This window comes from Amphiura filiformis, chromosome 8, assembly GCF_039555335.1.
Source record: "Amphiura filiformis chromosome 8, Afil_fr2py, whole genome shotgun sequence".
Taxonomy (NCBI): domain Eukaryota; kingdom Metazoa; phylum Echinodermata; class Ophiuroidea; order Amphilepidida; family Amphiuridae; genus Amphiura; species Amphiura filiformis.
Window position 1 is genome coordinate 23,322,461 of NC_092635.1, and position 20,353 is coordinate 23,342,813.

Here is a 20,353-nt window from a genome sequence, read left to right on the forward strand (position 1 = left end):
GGATATCGGATCATTTTGCTATTTTAGGACAGATTATCATCTTAAGACCTGCTCCTGCTAAACGTGTTGTGACCTCACGAAATCTGAGGGCAATTGATACGGATCAACTGAAAGCGGACTTGTCTGTGCTGTCCCTTAGTATGAATAACTTGACTGTCGATAGTCTTCTTGATACCTACAATGATACCCTCCGACAGACACTCGATCAGCATGCTCCGTTGAACACTCGCAGTGTTAAGGATAGACCATCCGCCCCCTGGCTCACCACAGAAGTCAGGAATGCGCGACGTAGACGACGAAGTGCTGAACGACTCTGGCGCAAGACAAAACTGTCTGTTCACAAAGAGGTGTATATTAATGCAAGAAACGATACTATCAAGCATGTTACTGCCGCGAAGAAAGACTACTATGCAAGTAAAATAGACTCTGTCGGTTTTTCCACCAAACAACTTTTTAATGTGTCAAGTGAGCTTCTGGGCAAATCAAAATCTCGTGCCCTTCCATCTAATATTCCTGTAGCTGAATTGCCAGACAAGTTTTGCCAATTCTTCTCTGACAAAATAACAGGTCTAAGAGAGGAATTAGATTCTCGGCATTGTCAGCCTCCATGCTTTGCTATTTATAATGGTCCAGTGTTTGATAATTTTTCTCTGGTTTGCGAAGATGATATTGTTGCTATGATGAAGGAAATGCCCAGTAAAACCTGCATCCTGGACCCACTGCCAACTGATCTTGTCAAACAATGTGCCGAGAATCTGGTTCCTCTCATCACTCGCATCATTAATGAGTCTTTTCTATCAGGCTGTGTTCCATCAAAACTTAAAGAGGCTGTTGTAGTTCCCATTCTTAAGAAACATGGACTTGACTGTAATAATCTGAAGAACTTCAGACCGGTATCCAATCTACCGTTTATCTCAAAACTTCTTGAAAGAGTAGTTCTTCGTCAATTGCAGCAACACCTCTTTGACAATAACCTCTTAGAAATAAACCAATCTGCGTATAGGAAGGGTCATAGTGTTGAAACCGCAGTACTGAGTGTCATGGACAGCCTGCTTACAAACTCTGATGAGAAATTTGTCTCTCTCGTCGCCCTCCTTGACCTCAGTGCTGCGTTTGATACGCTTGACCACTCAATTCTTCTTAGACGCCTTGAAATCACTTTCGGTATCAGTGGCAATGTTCTCAAATGGTTTCATTCATATGTGTCGCAACGATTCCAATCTGTCATTGTTAACGGCTCTACATCAAATCCGTGCCCACTTTTGTACGGGGTTCCACAGGGCTCTGTATTGGGGCCAGTTTTGTTTACATTATATTCCCAACCCCTCTCAGATGTCATTAATCTTCACAATTGCTCTTTCCATAAGTATGCCGATGATACCGTTGTATTTCAAAGTGGTCCACCTGAGAAGTTTGATGTTGTTAAGATTGCAATTCAGGAATGTATCAGTGACATTTTATGTTGGATGGACAGCAATAAGCTAATGCTAAACACGGATAAGACCGACGTTATGATTGTGGGCACCACTTCTCGTGTTAAGCAGGTTGCTAGTAATTCCATCACAATTTTGAATTCTGAGATCATAATACAGGAGTCTGTTAAGTACCTCGGGGTGAGATTGGACCAAACGTTATCCATGTCCAGTCACATCAGTGAAGTTTGCCGTTCATCATTTTTGTCTTTAAGACGTATTGGGTGTATTCGGCCTTATCTGTCTGATAGAGCTACATCATGTCTTGTCAATTCAATTATAACATCTCGTCTTGACTTCTGTAACTCGTCCTTGACTGGTATCACCACCGACCAACTTAACAGACTTCAAAGAATACAAAATTGCGCTGCCCGTTTAATCACGAAGAAAAGGAAGTATGATCATATCACCCCCGTCATATATGAGCTTCACTGGCTTCCTTTAGAATTTCGGATTCAGTATAAGTTAGCTGTTCTTGCTTTTCGGCACTTTGAAGATACATTACCAACTTATCTGTCTGCTACGCTCTGCACGTACAAACCAGCTCGATCACTTCGATCTTCTACTGAAAGATTATTGAAATCTCCCCGTATTAATCTTAAATCGGCTGGTGAGCGCTCCTTTCATTTCGCTGCTCCGGCTGTTTGGAATTCGCTTCCAAACAGCCTCCGTAACATACATTCGCTTACTCAATTCAAAAACCAGCTTAAAACACATCTTTTTCTTCGTGCTTTTCCGGATTCACATATGTAACTTGTTTGTCTTTATTGTTTGTGCGCCTTGAGTTCTTTTGAAGATTGTGCGCCTACTAAGAACCCTCCATTATTATTATTATTATTATTTGTAGAAAATCCGTAATCTATTAACGGTTAATGGGTGAGACATTTTGGCAATAATATTTATGACAGATACAATATTCATGGTGCAAGAGGAAAGTCTACAGACTAATATTTTAGCATGCTGATTTGTGTTATTTCAAAGCAATTCTTCAAAGGTTTTTTATTGAATAGCCCTATTGACTAAATCGGCTAATGTGATATGCCTGAAATTGCGTCTCACAAAAAAGCGTGAATCAAAATGCAACATTGAAATAATATACAAGCCTTGTATATTATTTCAATGTTGCATTTGATTCACGCTTTTGTGAGACGCAATTTCAGGCATATCACATTAGCCGATTTAGTCAATAGGCTATTCAATAAAAAAAAAAACCTTTTGACCTCTTCATCCGGGCTTCGAGTACAATAGAGCTCCGTGCGTGTATAGGATTTTATATCACTCATACATAAATTCTAGACAGTTATCATTACCATTTATCATTTTTACTATCAGCCTCTCCGTGTGATTACACAAATTTAAGACAGTTAATATTTGTTTTATATCACTCATACATATATTCTATTACTAAAATACTATTTAAGGTAGGAAATACATTTTTTCATCAACATAACACCATGTTTTGCCGTGATATACTTATCGTGATTAGTCTTTACCATCATAGTGCCTGCCGTAATGCGCCTGCGCCAAGCCGTGCGCTGACTCTTAGATTTAGTTATAGGGTGGATCCCAAAATGTGAAGTATATCACGGCAAAACATGGTGTTATGTTGATGAAAAATGTATTTCCTACCTTAAATAGTATTTTAGTAATAGAATTTATGTATGAGTGATATAAAACAAATATTAACTGTCTTAATGGTCAAAATATAATCACTCGGTGAAAGATGTATTGTTCCATTCCACTTGCCGTTCCGGTTCGTGGAATGGAACAATCCATCTTTCACCTCGTGATTATATTTCGACCATCACACTCATAGACATTTACTGAAATACAACGGTCGTTCAGGGTATTAATTTAGCACAGGTTAATTTTAAACCAAAAACAAGAATTTCTCGCAAACAAAATTTTGAAAATTGATGCCATGTAAACTTTGGCGTCCCTCAGGGGTCAATTTTGAACCCCTGATTTTTACAATTTACATATGACCTCTCAAACCATCTTGAGAGTACTAATCCCAAAGTCTATGCTTATAATACAGCAATTTTTGTTAAAGGTAAATCAGTCGAAGGGATTAATAGAATTCTTAATTCAGAGCTCAATCATATTTCAGAATGGTTGCAGAACAACTACCGTACTCTAAATGTTAAAAAAATCTATGTTGTTTGCAATTCAACTAAAATTAGACAGGACCGAAGAGTCTCTCAAAGTTTGTATCAATAATGTCATCTCACTTGGAGTGCTAACGCCGATAAATAATTGGTCTCTAAAGTTGACCCATAAAAAATATCCTTAGGAAGATTTGACGCAGAATTGGATGAGCTTTGTTGAAACAATTCAGGTGTAAAACGGAGATATCGTTAGTAGCTACTCCATTTTATTAGTCTGGATTACTAATGAAAACCCAGGAGCGCAATTGATAGTATCCAATTATGTTTCCATAATAACTCATAAATTGCACTACAGCTGTTAACAGTATCCATCACTGCTACAAAGTTTATATAGCAATGTTCTACAGTCTGCACAACTGGCTTATCAAGCGAATACTTGATGTAACTGCACATGATATTTTAGAAATCTATATCATGTTTTATTTTCCTAGATACTTCCTTTGTCTTTCAGCAGTGTCCTTACTTTCATTGCCTAACTTAATGTTTTATTGGTTTTGTTTTAAATGTTTCTGTACTTCTTAAGGAAGATTTGTTTTGCACAGCGCTTTGTCATTTAGCAAAGGCGCTTTATAAATGACGTTAATACTAATACTAATAATAATATTGATCGATTTTCACTGGCATGTAGTAAAAAAATTGAGGAATTAATAGTACAACAAAACTCCTACTACAATTGTATTGTTATTTTCTAGTCGTGTTAAAAAACAGAAGCTAATGAGAACGCTACAGACTTGGCACCACACGCATTAAATAGCATACGGTATTTGCTTGAAAGTCGAACATAAATGAAGCGAGGTTTCCCGCCAACTAGCAAATCAATTCTATCTTTTCTATTGAAATCTAGTTAGTATCAGAGATACCGCATTAGGAAATTTAGGTCACGTGACTAAGTTTGAACTAGAAAGCAAATATTCATCGGCCTTGAAGGTGGAGGTTCTTTGAAGTAAACGTAAACGTAATGCTATTTTATACCATGTCTCTCCTATCCGTTAGGCGCGCTTCAGACTCCGAGTATTGTACGTACAATATTGTATGTACAATATGTACGTTATTTAATCTATTGCCATTCTATTTCCAGTAATGTTTAAGTTCTAACGAATGTTTGATGACGAAAAATCGATAATATGTTACATACAATATCTAGCAGAAATATATTATCGATTTTACGTCATCAAACATTCGTTAGAACTTAAACATTACTGGAAATAGAATGGCAATAGATTAAATAACGTACATATTGTACATACAATATTGTACGTACAATAAAAAGTCTGTATACTGCTTTAGGCTATACTCCAGCTTGCTATGCGCTTCTTTGACACCACTTCAACCTATGAATATGGCAACACGTCATCCGTCACGCGTCACTGTTAATTCCTTGTCTGTCACGTATATAAATGTACCATTTGCCATCAAGTGAATGATATGCATCCGGTGATGAAACATTTGTAACATGCTTCATGAAACATAATCAAACATACATGTCATATTAATAAATGAGCTATAAAGTGTCTCTAAATTTAGATACAAGATCTAAACATCTGTGTTGTTTTAAAAGGAATGAATTTGCATCCGTGCACAGTAAATGTGGCATATCATGTCAATATTAAGAGTCAACAAACTTTGTATCAAAAAACTGGTTTGTAGTCAAAGATTGTCTGATTAATTTAGAAATCAAATAGGTCATCGTATATATGAAAAACAGTGTGCGCACTACTGTGCGTGAATCAGAAGCAGAACTTTAAAGTATCCAAATACCAATTATTGGCATAGTTCAAAACGTAATTTAAAAGGCTGAGCTGGTGATTCATTATGTTTCCTTTCAAATGTAATATAAAAACATACAAACTTCGAAAGAACTTCAGAATAGAAGATAAAACACAATTAAAGCAAAAAATAAGCATGGCAAAATATATGTTAATTCAGAAAAATAGTTTTCAAAAGTGGGACAAAGTTTGAAAAAGGATGAAGACACAAGTAATAGTTTTCATATATGAGGCTTCAATTACGTTGTAACCGTTTTTTGTTTTTGATATAGCATGAATGGGAATATGATTATCTGGGTCTATTTTTGAATTTTCAATCAATGTTACTTAACGCCAGTGTAAAAAAAAATGTTTATAAATTGCTTAAAAGTGAAGAATAAGTCATTCAAATTATCATTTGGTATTTTTATTTAAGTTGAAGTAATTTATATGCTGACTATAAATTACAGATTACATGACTTTCGGCTGAACCACTAGCAAGCTATGTTAGCACATCTATGCCAATGATAAATGTACCAAAATCTGAATTTTGATGATTTCTTAAAAGATCTTCCGGACGAGCAAATCACTGAATGGGCCTTTAAGACAACGATTCCAACCAACAAACCCAAGGATTCTCGAGTAATAATATAGTATAGGATAGCTACTCGTTTGCGCAAATGAAGTCAGTCACACAGCCAATGCGCGATCATGCATGTGATGGCACGCGCAGTGTAGGAGTGTATTTTCTGTGGAAGAGTTGATGCATGTTAACGTCATCGTTTCAAAAAAAAAATTAAATGGCGAAAAACGGTCGTTTCTTTCCATTACTATCATATTTTGAAGAACCAAGTAGCTGTGGAGTTACCTCAATATGCTAGGAAAATATTCTCTTCGATGACCGACCCCATGATGAGACTGGCTAAATAAGCTGTATTTTTGCCGGAAAGGGTCCGAATAATTGGCAGTCGATGTGCGCCATCTTGGAAAAATAGCTCGAAATAGACTTCCTCGACAGTCGTTCAAGATTGAGGAGATTTTAACCTGACGATTAAACAATCAAATTTTGCGCACTCAAATGCCCTAGCAACTGTCAATCAAATACAGGATAAGTCCTTTTGACCAAACTCGCATCATAGCCGTTCACAAGTACGTAAGTTTTAGGCTACGCACTGGATTGCATAGCAACCCGCACTGGATTTGCATAGCAACCGTCAATCAAACTGCCGTGGAATGCCACTGGAATGCCGGCGAAGTGACTTCACTTTTTATACATAGTACTAGTAGACGTCTGTATTGCTGCCAGTTTTACCATTTGCCACTGTAGATAATTGCGTAAACACCAGACTTAAGTTCATCACTTAAAACATCATTATGGCATACCCTATCACACTTAGATACAGTATTCTTTCTGTGTAAAATTATTCAGAAAATGTAGATTAATTCTATAGAGTAATAAGTAGATGCTAATTAGTGCACTCAACAATCATACTGTGTTTTCGTAACGGAAGCTAAAGTGGCGGCACATTCGTATGTGATAATACATATAATAACTTACCATTATTCAAAAAGCGATTATTAATTGATTATTTAGCATGGGTACCTCAGAAATTAACTCTGAGATTATGCGGTGCTGAACATTCTATTAACTTAAAAGATACATAAAGATTATTACTCGTAACTAATATAAGTTTTAGAAAAAAAATGGTTAGTTCCCGAAAAGGTGCCCGATTTGCTAAAAATGTTATTGTTTTAAAAGGTATTTGTAAATTTGGTATATTTTCTAGATGAACGCGATACAATTTGTTCCCTTTGAAGATACCTCAACACGCAATTAACATTGATTACGTGGGATCAGCGCGCAGCGAAATTGCTCTGTTATATTATATAACGCGAGCTGAAAAATAGGCAATTTCTATGTGCATTGAAGTTAAAAGTTTTAACTATTTGGCATAAATAATATTTTATCAAATGCTTTATTACTTGCATATCAGATATAAATCCTTATTTAATGCTTTTAAAGTATTTTAGGGATATACCATACCAAAGGAAAAATCACAGTGCGTCTTAAAGGTAAAGATCTAAGGACTCTTATTTAAAGGAAGTGTCCAGCAATCACAACATTATGTCTTATATGTTATGAAAATAATTATCAAGCACGAATCACGTGGTTTTATTTAAAAACAAACTCATATTAGCCATAAAATGAATAAAAGAGCAATCTCTAAACACGCGATATTCAAAATTCCCGCGCCGAAATTTTCTAGACAAACGGCGCGGGAATTTTGAATATCGCGTGTTGAGAGATGGCTGTTTTATTCGTTTTATGGTTAATATGAGTTTGTTTTAAATAAAATCATGTGATTCGTGCTTGATAATTATTTTTCTAACATATAAGATATAATGTTGTGATTGCTGGACACTTCCTTTAAGTAATCGTTTTACTCTGAGCCAAAGTGAAACCTTTGTTTGAATTTTTTACTCTACATTCAAGTACACCCTATAGAGGTTATCCGTGTTCTACAAGCTGCATATCCTATCAGCGACTAATATACCATGTTTAGGAATTTCAAAAGAAGTACCTGCATGTGCAACCATTATACATTAAACGTTATATAACGTTTATAATTGAAAATTAGGGGGCAACAACACCCCCCCCCTTCGTGGTTCGTGTTACAAAATATGGCTCAGTAGTTCTAGGGTTAAAATTAACCTCATTTTGGTAAGCTTACTATCAATAGACAACACAATAGAACAAATAATGTTGATTTGTAAAGTAGGAATAATTGGTTCCTGATTCCTGATCAAAAACCTAATTGGTTAAAATCCTTCTATTTTCAATGTTGAGCTATATTTTGTATCTTTAACTAGTAACATTATTTCTCTGAAAACTAATTAAGCCATAATATTATGTAAAAGTTTCCACACCCAAACTACAGTAATGCTAATAGAAAGCAAAACTATACTTCTGCGCTACTCAAATTTGGTACACTCTGGAATACTCTGCGCAGATCTCTTGTCTCCCCAAAGGACAAAATTGAACAGGAAAAGCAATCTGGTGTACAGCATCCCTTGCAAAGACTGTGACTCCCTATAGATGCCCTGCATGAAATTATCGATTGGCTCCAAACAAAGGATTTGAGCGGGTGTCCTTCACCGTAGTTATGGCGGAGTGCAGTCCATTCAATCAAATGTTGTCATCAACCTATTTGATCGTAGTGCAGGGTTATGTGTGTGAGACGAACTGTCACGGTAGATTGCAATCATGCTTTTGCTGAATGCATTAAATGATAAGTCACATGCAAGGCCTCTATACATTGGCGAATCTGGACGCAAGCTCGAAAAGAGGCTAACAGAACATAAATCCAAAGCGGCCAGTTCCAGGTCAGCGATCAAGGAACACATCGAGCAAAGGACACCAGATTAACTGGGAGAACGTAAAGGTGTTAGAAAGGGAGTCCAAGGACTTCCCTCACAGGGTCTTGGACGCAATCTATATTAGAACTAAAAGACCCAGACTGATCCGTGACAAAGGGTTAGACATCGATCCTGTCTGGGACAAACTCCTGACCCCCGGAACCAAGAGGGCGGCACAACATCTTCATGTTTGACGTCGTCAACATCTGTGACGTCGTCGGAGGTGTCCTAGTACTACATCACAACAATCTTCAGAGCAATAACATCCGCTGAAGACGCCGGTTGACCTGGTGAAAGCGCTCCGGTGAGTGTCGTAGAAGTATAATTTTGCTTTCAATTTACGTTTACCGCTACGTATGAATATGTACATCATTATACAGTAATGTTGGTAGGTTTTCATAAGCCTCACTTTTGTGATGTTAGTACCTAAGGCAAAATATCAGAATTGAAGCCTTATTATTCTATCACATTTTGTTTAAAATGGATGCTTAAATTTGTACATTACTTGTATGAATAGAATAAATTATGCATTGTTATGAAACACTCATCTGTGTTACTAAGATACTGTAAACCAAAATATATAGGGCCAAAATGATATACTAAGATGGTTAAAAGCACTTTGTAGGTAGAGATAATATATTATTTGAGGTCATATTTATGTACCTCATTATTTGCAAGAAAGAAAAAAAAGAAGAGGGGCACTATAGCAGTGTAACTCAGACATGAGGAGTTACTATTATAATCAATCATATATCTTGCAAATCCATATCTCCTCTTGAATTGCCAGCAAATGAAGTATATATATTTTTATTGAATATGACGCTACCGTTTAGTAGCGTTTCGATATTGACAACCAGATATATTTAAACAGTGTATTTCGGTTATATACATAAAGGCACTTTTATAACATACGCATTTATATATAACCTCCGCGCTGCCATACTAGATTATAAGTCTCAAAGTGACCTTCTACATAGCGAGTGCTATTTCTTTACATTTGAATGCAAAGGCGGAACAAAATGAGACTGCTGGGCAGCACAATTATCTATTTTGTTCAACCTTGTGATTGTATTGTAAACGTTTCCGTCGTTGAATATATTTTTCCTTTGTCAAATACTTTCAAAATGTTGTTTTTTACAAATTCGGAATTGCAAAATGTGTAATAATTTTGCAATTCAATTAATTCTTAAATTTGATGATATTTATCTACAGAGTTCCTATCCCTTTCTGTGTAGTGGTCAATGCATGAGGATTTGGTCACGCTTGCTGGTGTTGGTATGTCGTGCCCATGGGTCACGTGCGTATTTATAAAAGCGCATTTATAGATATAACCGAAGTACACTGTTAAGGGATAGAGGTGACAATTTGATCACTGTCCGTGATTCATTAATTCATACTTCACGACTTCGGTTCAGTATTTCGGGTACTAGTACAATACATACATAAGTATGCCTAACTGTGACCTCCGGCTCAAATCTCTCGAAATCCGCTTCAAGAAGTAATACACACATAACACTGCATTGTACAGACCTAGTTAATTATATAGCATAGACAACTGATATCCTAACCCTAAACAGCAGCAAAATTACATCGCTCCTGGAGCACTATGTGTTGACGATAACGCAATAGTCTACAGACCTGCTCGATTTATTGACCGCAAAAAATTACAAAATAAACCGTTCTCGGACACCGAAACTGTTGATTTTGTTACATTCGTTTTTCAAACTGTTTGGGTATTTTAACTAAATGACTGGCGTTGTTGAGGGGAAAAGTCAGCTATCATATACTTTTTGAATTTTAGCAAAATTTTACGACATTCCCTCTTTTTCATACCTTTCCACGCATTTAAATATCATTCGATGATCTGTATTTAGGGTGCTAATCGCTGTACGTCAGGCGTCTATTGCCATTGATAAACATTTTACTCCGTATTGAAAAAACGGAACGGTCAATTATCAAAATTCAAAAAGTATGCCACATCGCGGCCAACGTTTTGTGTCTTTGGGCAAGGCAATTAATTTTGTTTGCTTAACTACGCCCAGGTGTAAAATAGGACACTGTTAGAGGTAATTGTAAAGCGCTTTGAACAGATGAACAATAAGGTGATTTATAATGCTACATTAGTGCAATGTGCCCAAATATTTGTGTCGGTAATTTGTTATTAGTATTATTATTGACATGGACAAAGGTTTGCAATATTTTTCACCTTCTTTCTATTACTTTGAATAAAAATAAATGTTCAACTTACAGTTCAGCGAGTTCTTCTTTTTTAGCAATGTTGCTATACCTCTGGCCAGTGTGTGTATATTTAAAATTGTAAGGAAAGTCATGAGTGTTTTTTTAGTTTGAAAATAAAAAATAAAGTTGTATAACAGTAACATTATATTGCGTAAGCATGTTTAATGGATACACTCTATAGGGACTAGTAAACAGGAAAACCTCCGAGGCAAATGCGGAGGTTACAATGGAATAGAAAAAATAAAAGTGATATAATACACATATGCTTTACGGTACTTATATATAGTTGCTGATAAATATTTTTTCTACCGCCATATTTTAATATTTCATATGTTTATTTCATAATTTCATAATAAACTTACCCCAACACAGATACGGTCACAAAAGCGTAATTTACTCACAACCACACATAAAAACACCCGCGTTTGACGGGCACATACTCACCGCACCCTCCACCTCCAAGCCTCAAAGTTTTTGTTTGTTTGTTTGGGTTTTTTTTGTCTGTTTGTATGTTTTTAATTATGGAGGATATTTTGTTTTTGTATGGACTAAAAATTGAACACCCGGGTGAAAGAACGTCAGAAAGAAACTGCAAAATTGTAAAGGAGAAAAGAAAATTACTTTACGCGCCAGACCAGAGAAGAGTATGTCATAGAACAAAGCAAGTCAGCCATTACATAGAAGATCATGCTATCCAACATAACCATGATGTTGACTGGGACGTTACAAACGTTTTACAGAATGAGTGTGATGGGAGTACTTGCTTCATCAGATAATCAATCGCAAAAAAGATGTCCTGCCGTCATGAACAGAGACGAAGAGCTTACCATTTAAGTCACGTTTTTGACCCTCTCCTCAAGATGGACCGTATGGACCTGTATTATCACCAGTAAAGAGGATGGTGAGATCCCAACAAACAGACACACACACTCACTCACCCACGCCACGCACCCCTACCACTCACTTTAGTCTGGTAAGATGAAAACAAAATAATGTCTTCTGTAGAAATATTGAACTATTTCCTGTTATCCTGCCTAAGCTCTTGATAGTAATGCATATTTTATTGTGTATTTCCCTCAAGTTTTTAAATGAGGAGGGTACTGCAGAATTGGTGATCAAAAGTAGTTCGTAATGTCATTGAAAAACACATTCTTAGTTATTATGGTGCAGGTATCTCACCATTTTCTTGCCTTTTCTCACCTTTTCTGTCTCCTCCACATATTCTTTTCCCTTTCTACGCCAACCAGAGTTGGAGGAATACCCTGTATTATGGTGAGGGTGAGCATTATGTACATTCTTGCACAAACGGGATTTTTCAATTAGACATTTAAACTCCCAGCAAACGTTTTCGACATCATTCGCAAAAGGTTATAAAAGGTTGTCAGAAAACGTTTAAATGTCGGGTTATATAAAGGGTACATTAAGAGTATAAAACGTTTTCATAACATTAAATAACATTTGTTGGTAATTTACTGTACAGCAAACACAAATGTTTTACAGAAAACATTTAAATGTCGGGTTATAAAGGGTATAAAAACGTTTTAATAACATTCCAAAAACATTTGTGAAAACTTGGTACAAATCATTCTAAACAGAATGTTATTTGGGGGTTGAAAAAATATTTTGCAAAAAATATTTGCCCAAAATATTTTAAATAACGTTTTTATAATGTTTTCAAGACCTTTATATAACCCGACATTTAAATGTTATTAAAACGTTTTGTAAAAAACATTTTAAGAATATTTCTGTGTTTGCTAGGTGCAAATATTTTAACATAATGTTATTTAAGTGTTGACAAAATATTTGGCCAAAAATGTTTGCAAAAATAGTTTACAATGACATTTCGAAAACATTTTAAAAATATTGTTGCAGTGTGTTTTCCTACAAAACGTTTTAAAACGATTTCATGACCTTTATATAACCCGACATTTTAATGTTATTAAAACGTTTTTACCTAAGCCAAAACCCAAAATATACCTTACTTAAAACGTTTTAAAAACGTTTTTGTGTTTGCTGGGCTGTTGGAACTATATTTTTCTAAGATTGTAGTTAGTCATTAAAATAACCCTTAATCCTAGCTCTACTAAAGGTAAGAGGGGATTCTGAAAACTTTGCAAACCGTCCTTGACAACAAGCCTTTCTATGTCAATAGTAATATTGATTGCAGCTTCACACGAATACTGTACCTCTCACATATTTGTAACCCCGTTCCGTATACTTAGCCTGACAAAGACACGATGATATAATGGGTTTCCCTTGTCGAGCCTTGAAGGGTTCTTATAATTATGTGCGAATCAAGGAAACATTTATAGCGACATTTCGATCGCGAATGTGTCCCGATAAAAACGCAACACTTTCCGTTTCTTTATATCGGCTTTTTGGTAGTAGTTTCCGATTAATGTACTAAACGCTAAAACAGAAAAACATCGGCCATTTAAACGTTCAAGTGTGATTTATTTATATTTTTTGTTCTCTTTTGATCCGATATTAATTAAGTCAAAATGGTTGATAACAAAGGCTGCACTCTTTTAAAACAATTTTAGTTATTAAAAAAAAGTGGAGACAAAATTGTCACCAGTGACAGTTGAGAAATGTGTAGTAAATTGAGACGTTCAATATGAAAACGATTCAGAACTACTACGCAGGTGAGACTATAAAATTATTTATAATATGCTGAAAGCAAATTCAATACAAAATATGTCCAGCTGCTTTAAAAGGGCATTCGTGAAGGATTAAGTTCCAATGTTCAGGGGTTAGGGGTGCCAAGAAAAAGCCAATTTTAACGAGTGTTCTTTTTCTAAAACTTAATTAAGAATTTGTTATAATCGGAAAACCCTTTAGATTTGGCGAGCTATGTAGGTCGCATCTTTGGCATCATCCCCACGACAACATTCCTGGAGAAACAGAAACATGTGAGGTAAACAGGCTATAGAAATTCATTTAGAGGATGTATGAGTGCAAAGACCCCAAAACGTATTCTGATAAGTTTCCTTTTTGCGATTTCTGAAAACGAAATAAGAATATAGTGTAACAGAAAAAACCTTAAGCTAACTGGATTAGCTATGTAGGTAATATACTTTTGGAAACAACCCCAAGACAACATCCCTGAAGAAACAGGAAATGTAAGCAAGCTAGAACAACTCATTCAGAGGAATTGGTCATGTCTGAGCTTGAGAATTAATACAGGTGATTGGTGATAAAATTATAAACGACTGAAACAGTGTAATACTGTCCTATCATGTGGTAATAAAATGAGGCTACTAAAGTTTGTTCGGCTTCTATAAGGTGGAAAAATAAGGCTCATAACACCGTGTATTGATATAGAATGGCGTGCACGCTGTTGGGCGCAGTGCTTACGCTAGTTGGGCGTTGCGCAATGCGTGATTGACGCACGCTTATGTGAATTTACTCGAGCGTGAGTTGGGACTTTATTGACGCGCGCAGTAATAAAAGTAATTTCCGCCTGATATAAACCGAACAAACTTTACCTATCCCCGCGTAACCGGGCATATAATTCCATTTATGCTGTTTAGTTTTCTGCTTCTCTTCCTCCTTCTCCAGCGGGAAAGGAAATTACTGCTAATTGCCTCGTTGTAACCCATACAAAATTCGGGGAGCTGATCATGGCTGCGAAGGTAAATTGTGGCTTGTATAAGGTGTGCGCTTCTAAGCAGCAAAGTTGTTGTTTAATGGTTTATGGAATGACGTGTGGCCGTTGTGGTCAGCTACAACATGTAACGTGTGCCTAAGCTTGTGAATCAACGTCTAGGCGTTTTGCCTGTGCGTATAGCGCACTATAAATCATTGCGCTCTTTTATTGCGCTTATAAGAACTCTTAAGCACGTTATGCTGAGGAGATGTTTCACAGCCCTCGCACAAAGACGAGGACCCACTCATTATCAAATCATATAATTTCGACATTTTATTTTTAATTGTTCACTGAACCATAAAACATGTTTTCGAATGTGTGAGACCTAAATCAGGAACATCCTAACTGAAGTAAAATATTACATTTTGGTTAGTGTACAATCCTGGAGAAGAGATGTTATTTTTCAATCTGATGTTGAAGTGACGTCAACGTGCTGAAATAGCTTTTACGCTCGCGCATCTATGCTGCGTCTTTATGCGAGTGTATGTGTGTACGCAAACGCTTCAGCGAACGCTAGCACTTTGACGCTACGCCCAAGGATATGTGCACTTATGTCATTCCCGCATTACGATGCAAACTTGTTTAGAGAAAAACATTATCTTAAATGATGAGCTTTGAGAGATTTCTTGAACACTGCTGGTAATGTGTTTTAAACCTGATGGAGATTGATTTGAATGGTGTTCCACAGTTTCTGGTACGGCAAATTATTGAGAGTAATGTTGTGCTCAACCAGACGCATAGTATCGCTTGACGAGCGTAAACTTTCCCCAGCGGAATGATACAACGTTAGTGATTAAGGAATGTAGATTGGAGCAATGTTATAGATGATAATTTTGTGCATTACTATTTCATGGACAGTCATCCAATCAATCTCCCTGAGATGTGGTATTTTAAAGCGCAGTGGATAATCTTAACAGCCCAGTTTTGGAGGTTCTGAGGAGAAGGCATGATGTCAGTGGAATTGAACCAAGAGGTAAAGCACTACCATAGTCATTTCTTGAGAGGATAAGAGAACTGATGATTTGATGATAAGAATCTTAAAGACCCATTCAGTGATCCCAGCGCAAGTGTAAAAAAAAATGTTTATAAATTGCTTAAAAGTGAAGGATAAGTCATTCAAATTGTCATTTGGTATTTTTGAAATGACAAATTTGGCAAAAAAAACAAAGAAAACAGCAGCACTGACGAAGTGGAAGCCCCATTCAAATACATGTAGCTAATTTAGATACTGTCAGTATCTAAATTACAGATTCGTGTAAAATGTCTTATTTTGTCTTAAATCACGGCTTTCGGCTGAACCTCTCACAGGCTATGGCAAACATCTATGACAATTACAAAGCCGGTACCAAAATCTGAATTTCGATAATTTTTACGATCGTCCGGATGAGCAAACCACTGAATGGGCCTTTAATTGAGAAGGCGACGGCGTGAGTAATGTTGCTGAGGTGGAATAAGGGTTGACATGGTAGTTTGTGAGTCAAACAATATACAAAAATTTAAAATTTTCTCAAATGAGATTAGTTACTCAAAGCCGATCAATAAAGTGACAAAGTCCATATTTTGCTTTTTCCATGAAGAGATAGTGGCAAGAATTATATTCTTATGTATTATCATTGAGTTTGAGTATGTTCGAGCAAATACGTTAGAACATGCGTGTTTCACGAGTGGGTTTAAATGTTCTAACTATATGAGATAATTAAGCGGTACCTTAAAACGGATCCGTTTAAAAATTGTCATCTATGTACACAAAGTCCCGAAGTATCGAATTGACATCGCCGATCGCCAATACTGCATCGCTATACATACCATCAAGGAAAGATCTTCGCTCAAACCTGGATATTACTTGTCTTATCATCCTTAGGAGTAACAAACGGACGGGTGTTGGCTTATTTCGTATAACTTACGACTTACGACTTACCTTCTGATCTTCTCACGCAGTTGAAGCATAACATTCAGACCGTATGTTGTTGCTGATATATTTTTTGCAAAGCTCAATGTTCAATGCACTGTTGCTATGTTATGGTTTTTGTTGATTTAAATCAAATACGTAATTTTGTTTTATAAATGCTGATAATCAAGGTTACAAGATCTTTATACACGTAAAAGTCATAACAGAAATCTTTTTAAACATGTGAGACTTTTGATACATTTAAACTATTGATAAAAAAGATACATTCATTTGATATTTAAAAGCCCACACTCCTTAAACTCTCAAATTTAATCTCATATAATCTCTAATAAGCTATTCACTTTCTTATATTTGTCTCGACAACTGTCTTGTTTCATCTCCCTTTTTACTGTCATATCCTGTGGTCAGTGTCCAATATTATGTAAAAGACTCAACTGATGATAGTTATGGTATTAACGAACTACACCTGTATCACGATTACAATATTTGGAATTGCTAAAAAGGTGAACATAATCTGACAAATGAATTAATTTATATACCATTTGTTTGTTTTTGTTTTTAGCCAATGTTTCTCCTGAACATGGATTTTGAAAATCTTTTAATTTAATTATAAGCTACATACTTTTGTTGTGATACTGTAAGACAGCTAGAATGATCAAGCACACATTGACCCTCACACTGGCTAAAATGGAACATTGCTGATAAAAAGAAATATTCTGCAATCTATTAGTTGGCCTCAAAAAGAAACTTCACAAGGTCATATCTTAAAATCCTGTGCATAAAAATGAACCAAAATTGCACACAGGATTACTTCAATACTCTACTCTAAACACTGGTCAGTAAATAACAAAACAGCTGTCCAACTGACACAACAGCAAAATGCACTGACATGAAATAGCTTCCTGGACCACATTCACAGCCCAATAATTGGCACCCAACACAAGAAATATGTGAGTAAGTGGAATAGTGTGGAACAAGTCCTGGTTCTTGAAGAAAATGTGTGAAAAGCTGAAGCAGCCCCGTTTCACACTATACCACTTACTCTTTGGAAATAATCACATGTGTAAAGATCTGTACAGATTTATTTTGCTGGGTGCCAATTATTCGCCTGTGAATATGGACCAGGAAGCTGTTCCGTGTCAGTGCATTTTGCTGTTGTGTCAGTGGGACAACTGCTTGGTTACTGATACGTGTTTAGAGTATATTGAAATAATCCGTGTGTAACTTTTGTTCATTTTTATTGACAGGATTTTAAGATATGAACTTGCGAAAATATATAAGTTCTTTTTGAGGCCAGTTTGTAATAACTACAGTTTGCCAAATTCTTCTTTTTCACGAATGTTACAAATTAGTCAGTATCTTTCGACTATATAAATACGTTTTTATAAATGCGCACGTAACCCATGAGCAACACGTTCCAAACCATCAAGCGTGATCAAATCCTCATGCATTGACCACTATACAGAAAAGGATAGGAACTCTGTAATATCATAAAATTTTTAGTATTAATTGAATAGCAAAATTATTACACAATGTGGTGATTTTGAATTTGTAATATGTTATCAAAAACAACCTTTTGAAAATATTTGACGACGGAAATAATATTCAACGACGGAAAATTTTACAATATAATCACTAAAATAGACAACTTTGCTGCACAGTAGTCTCATGCTGTTCCGCCTTTGCTATGTAGAGGGTCACTTTGAGACTTCCGGTCTACATGCTGTTATGGCAGCGCGGATGTGGTCACGTGCGTATTTATAAAACATGTATTTAAAAATCGTCGACAGAGCGCTACGCTATCGTAAGTGACATTTTTGGCCAAGTTGAGATGTTGACGAATTATGGAAGGCCGTATAAAAACACACATTTTTAACCAGGTTTTAAGTTTTAAAATTGCTTTTTTAAATTAAATTAAATTAAAATTATTTTTAATTAATAAAATAAAATGTCGTAAGTGCAATGCAATTTTATGAATGCCTGCAAGGCTGCAGGACTATCGTATGTGCTAATAACGATAGTATTGCATGCTAAATTTTATTTGTCGTCTGCTGCAAGACCATCGTATGTGCCACATATACGCTACTTCCTTGGACATAAACAACAAAATCACCGAATGCTACACTATAGTAAGTGCAAAACAGTCCCCAATCCCGTCTCTAACACATCACCGGCTGTGACGCTGACGGCTAAAGGCATTGTCACTAAGCTGGCATGTTCATAGCTCTCATGACTGTTAATAGAGACGATAAACCCTGTGTTTTTTATTTTAGTAGTAAATCTTGAGAGATTACATTAGGGCAAAAGGTGTCTTGCTATTGTAAATATTATGTGCCTATGTAAATTAACAGTTGTTAAAGGAGGATTTCGTGATCCTAGCATCCTCTTTTATGACATTTTTCAGTACATATCCACGAAAAAAGCCTATTCCCAAAATTTCAGTTGATTCCGATTTGCGTTTGCGAGTTATGCATGATTATGTGTATTACACTGCTCCATAGACAATACGTTGTAATTTCGTTCTGGTGCACCAGAACGAAATTCAAATTTCACGATATTTTTGCAAAACGAATTAATCTGCAAGAGATATTTTGTACATAAACATTATGTAGCCAGAGTTTTCCAGTGATATAAAAATCTTTTTTTGAGATAAGTGGGGGATGAGGCTGTGGATCGCGAAATGCCCCTTTAAGTAACATAAAAAGACACATATTGGACATTTGAGCTGATATTTCGCATATCCTAATTTAGCAGTGGATGCTACACTATCGTATGTAGCACATGCGATAGTGTTGCACTCTACACTCATACCTATTTGAGTGCAACACTATCGTATGTGCCACTTACGACATCTAAATCAGTAAATTATTAATCTATTTTTTAACTTTAACACCATTTGTATAGTTGAAATTTTTTAAATTAAAATGCTTTACATCCCCATGTCATTTTATGGCTACTTGGAAACAAACGGCTTCGCAAACACACAAAAAATGTTCCTCCTGTAAAATTGTCCAAACTGCTCTTTAATTAGTGTAGCACTCTGCCGACGAAATACAGTTGAAGCATACTGATAGTGTTGGGCAGTGTATGTAGTTATAGTAAAAATAACAATAGTCGACTACAAAGAAGTAGAAATCCCAAAGAAAAGTAAAGGAATTTACATTTGATTGAACATACATATACTCAATATGAGAGATAATAAAGCAAAAAATTCTTTATTGTGAGTAATAGTAATTTTCTATATAGTTACCGACATTATTCAAAACCAATAAAATGCAACTGAACAAATAATGTATTTGGCGTGTAGAAACTGGTATGTGAGATGGTCACCGTTTTACCATTGTTTATGTTATTGTAATTTTTTTGTGATAACACAAACATTTCCTATACTATAATCGAAATACGCAACCGTAATTTTCTATTTTTCTCATGTTTTGTAAGGTACGTATATACACCTTATGCCTTAATGGAGTGCGAATACATTACAGCTTTTTACTTCTTTGTCTTCATTAGTTTCCACAACGTTGATTTTTAAAGACGATTACTCAGAGAGGATTACTGAAGGTTCAATGGATTCTGCTTCCAGTAATAAGAGCGACCTTGAACAGATCGAGAGTAATTTCCCCGTAAGGAAAAAAACGCCGGTCTGACCGGTACTAATAAGTAGTTTTTTCTTACCTTTGGGACACACAAGTATTGTGGACAGAAGACAATATAAACTCCTATACATGTATTCTGAATCTATTTATAAATAA

The 20,353-nt window shown here is 35.8% G+C and overlaps 1 protein-coding gene across 1 annotated transcript in view; it reads right to left on the reverse strand.

Annotated features, from left to right (window-relative positions):
• Nucleotides 1–12,192: 12,192 nt before the first annotated feature.
• LOC140159462 (uncharacterized) overlaps nt 12,193–20,353 on the reverse strand; it is a 40,358-nt gene continuing 32,197 nt past the window's right edge. The window contains exon 3 of the mRNA XM_072182945.1: nt 12,193–12,302. Within this exon, the coding sequence (XP_072039046.1) occupies nt 12,193–12,302 (110 nt within the window). The remainder of the gene's footprint in view (nt 12,303–20,353) is intronic.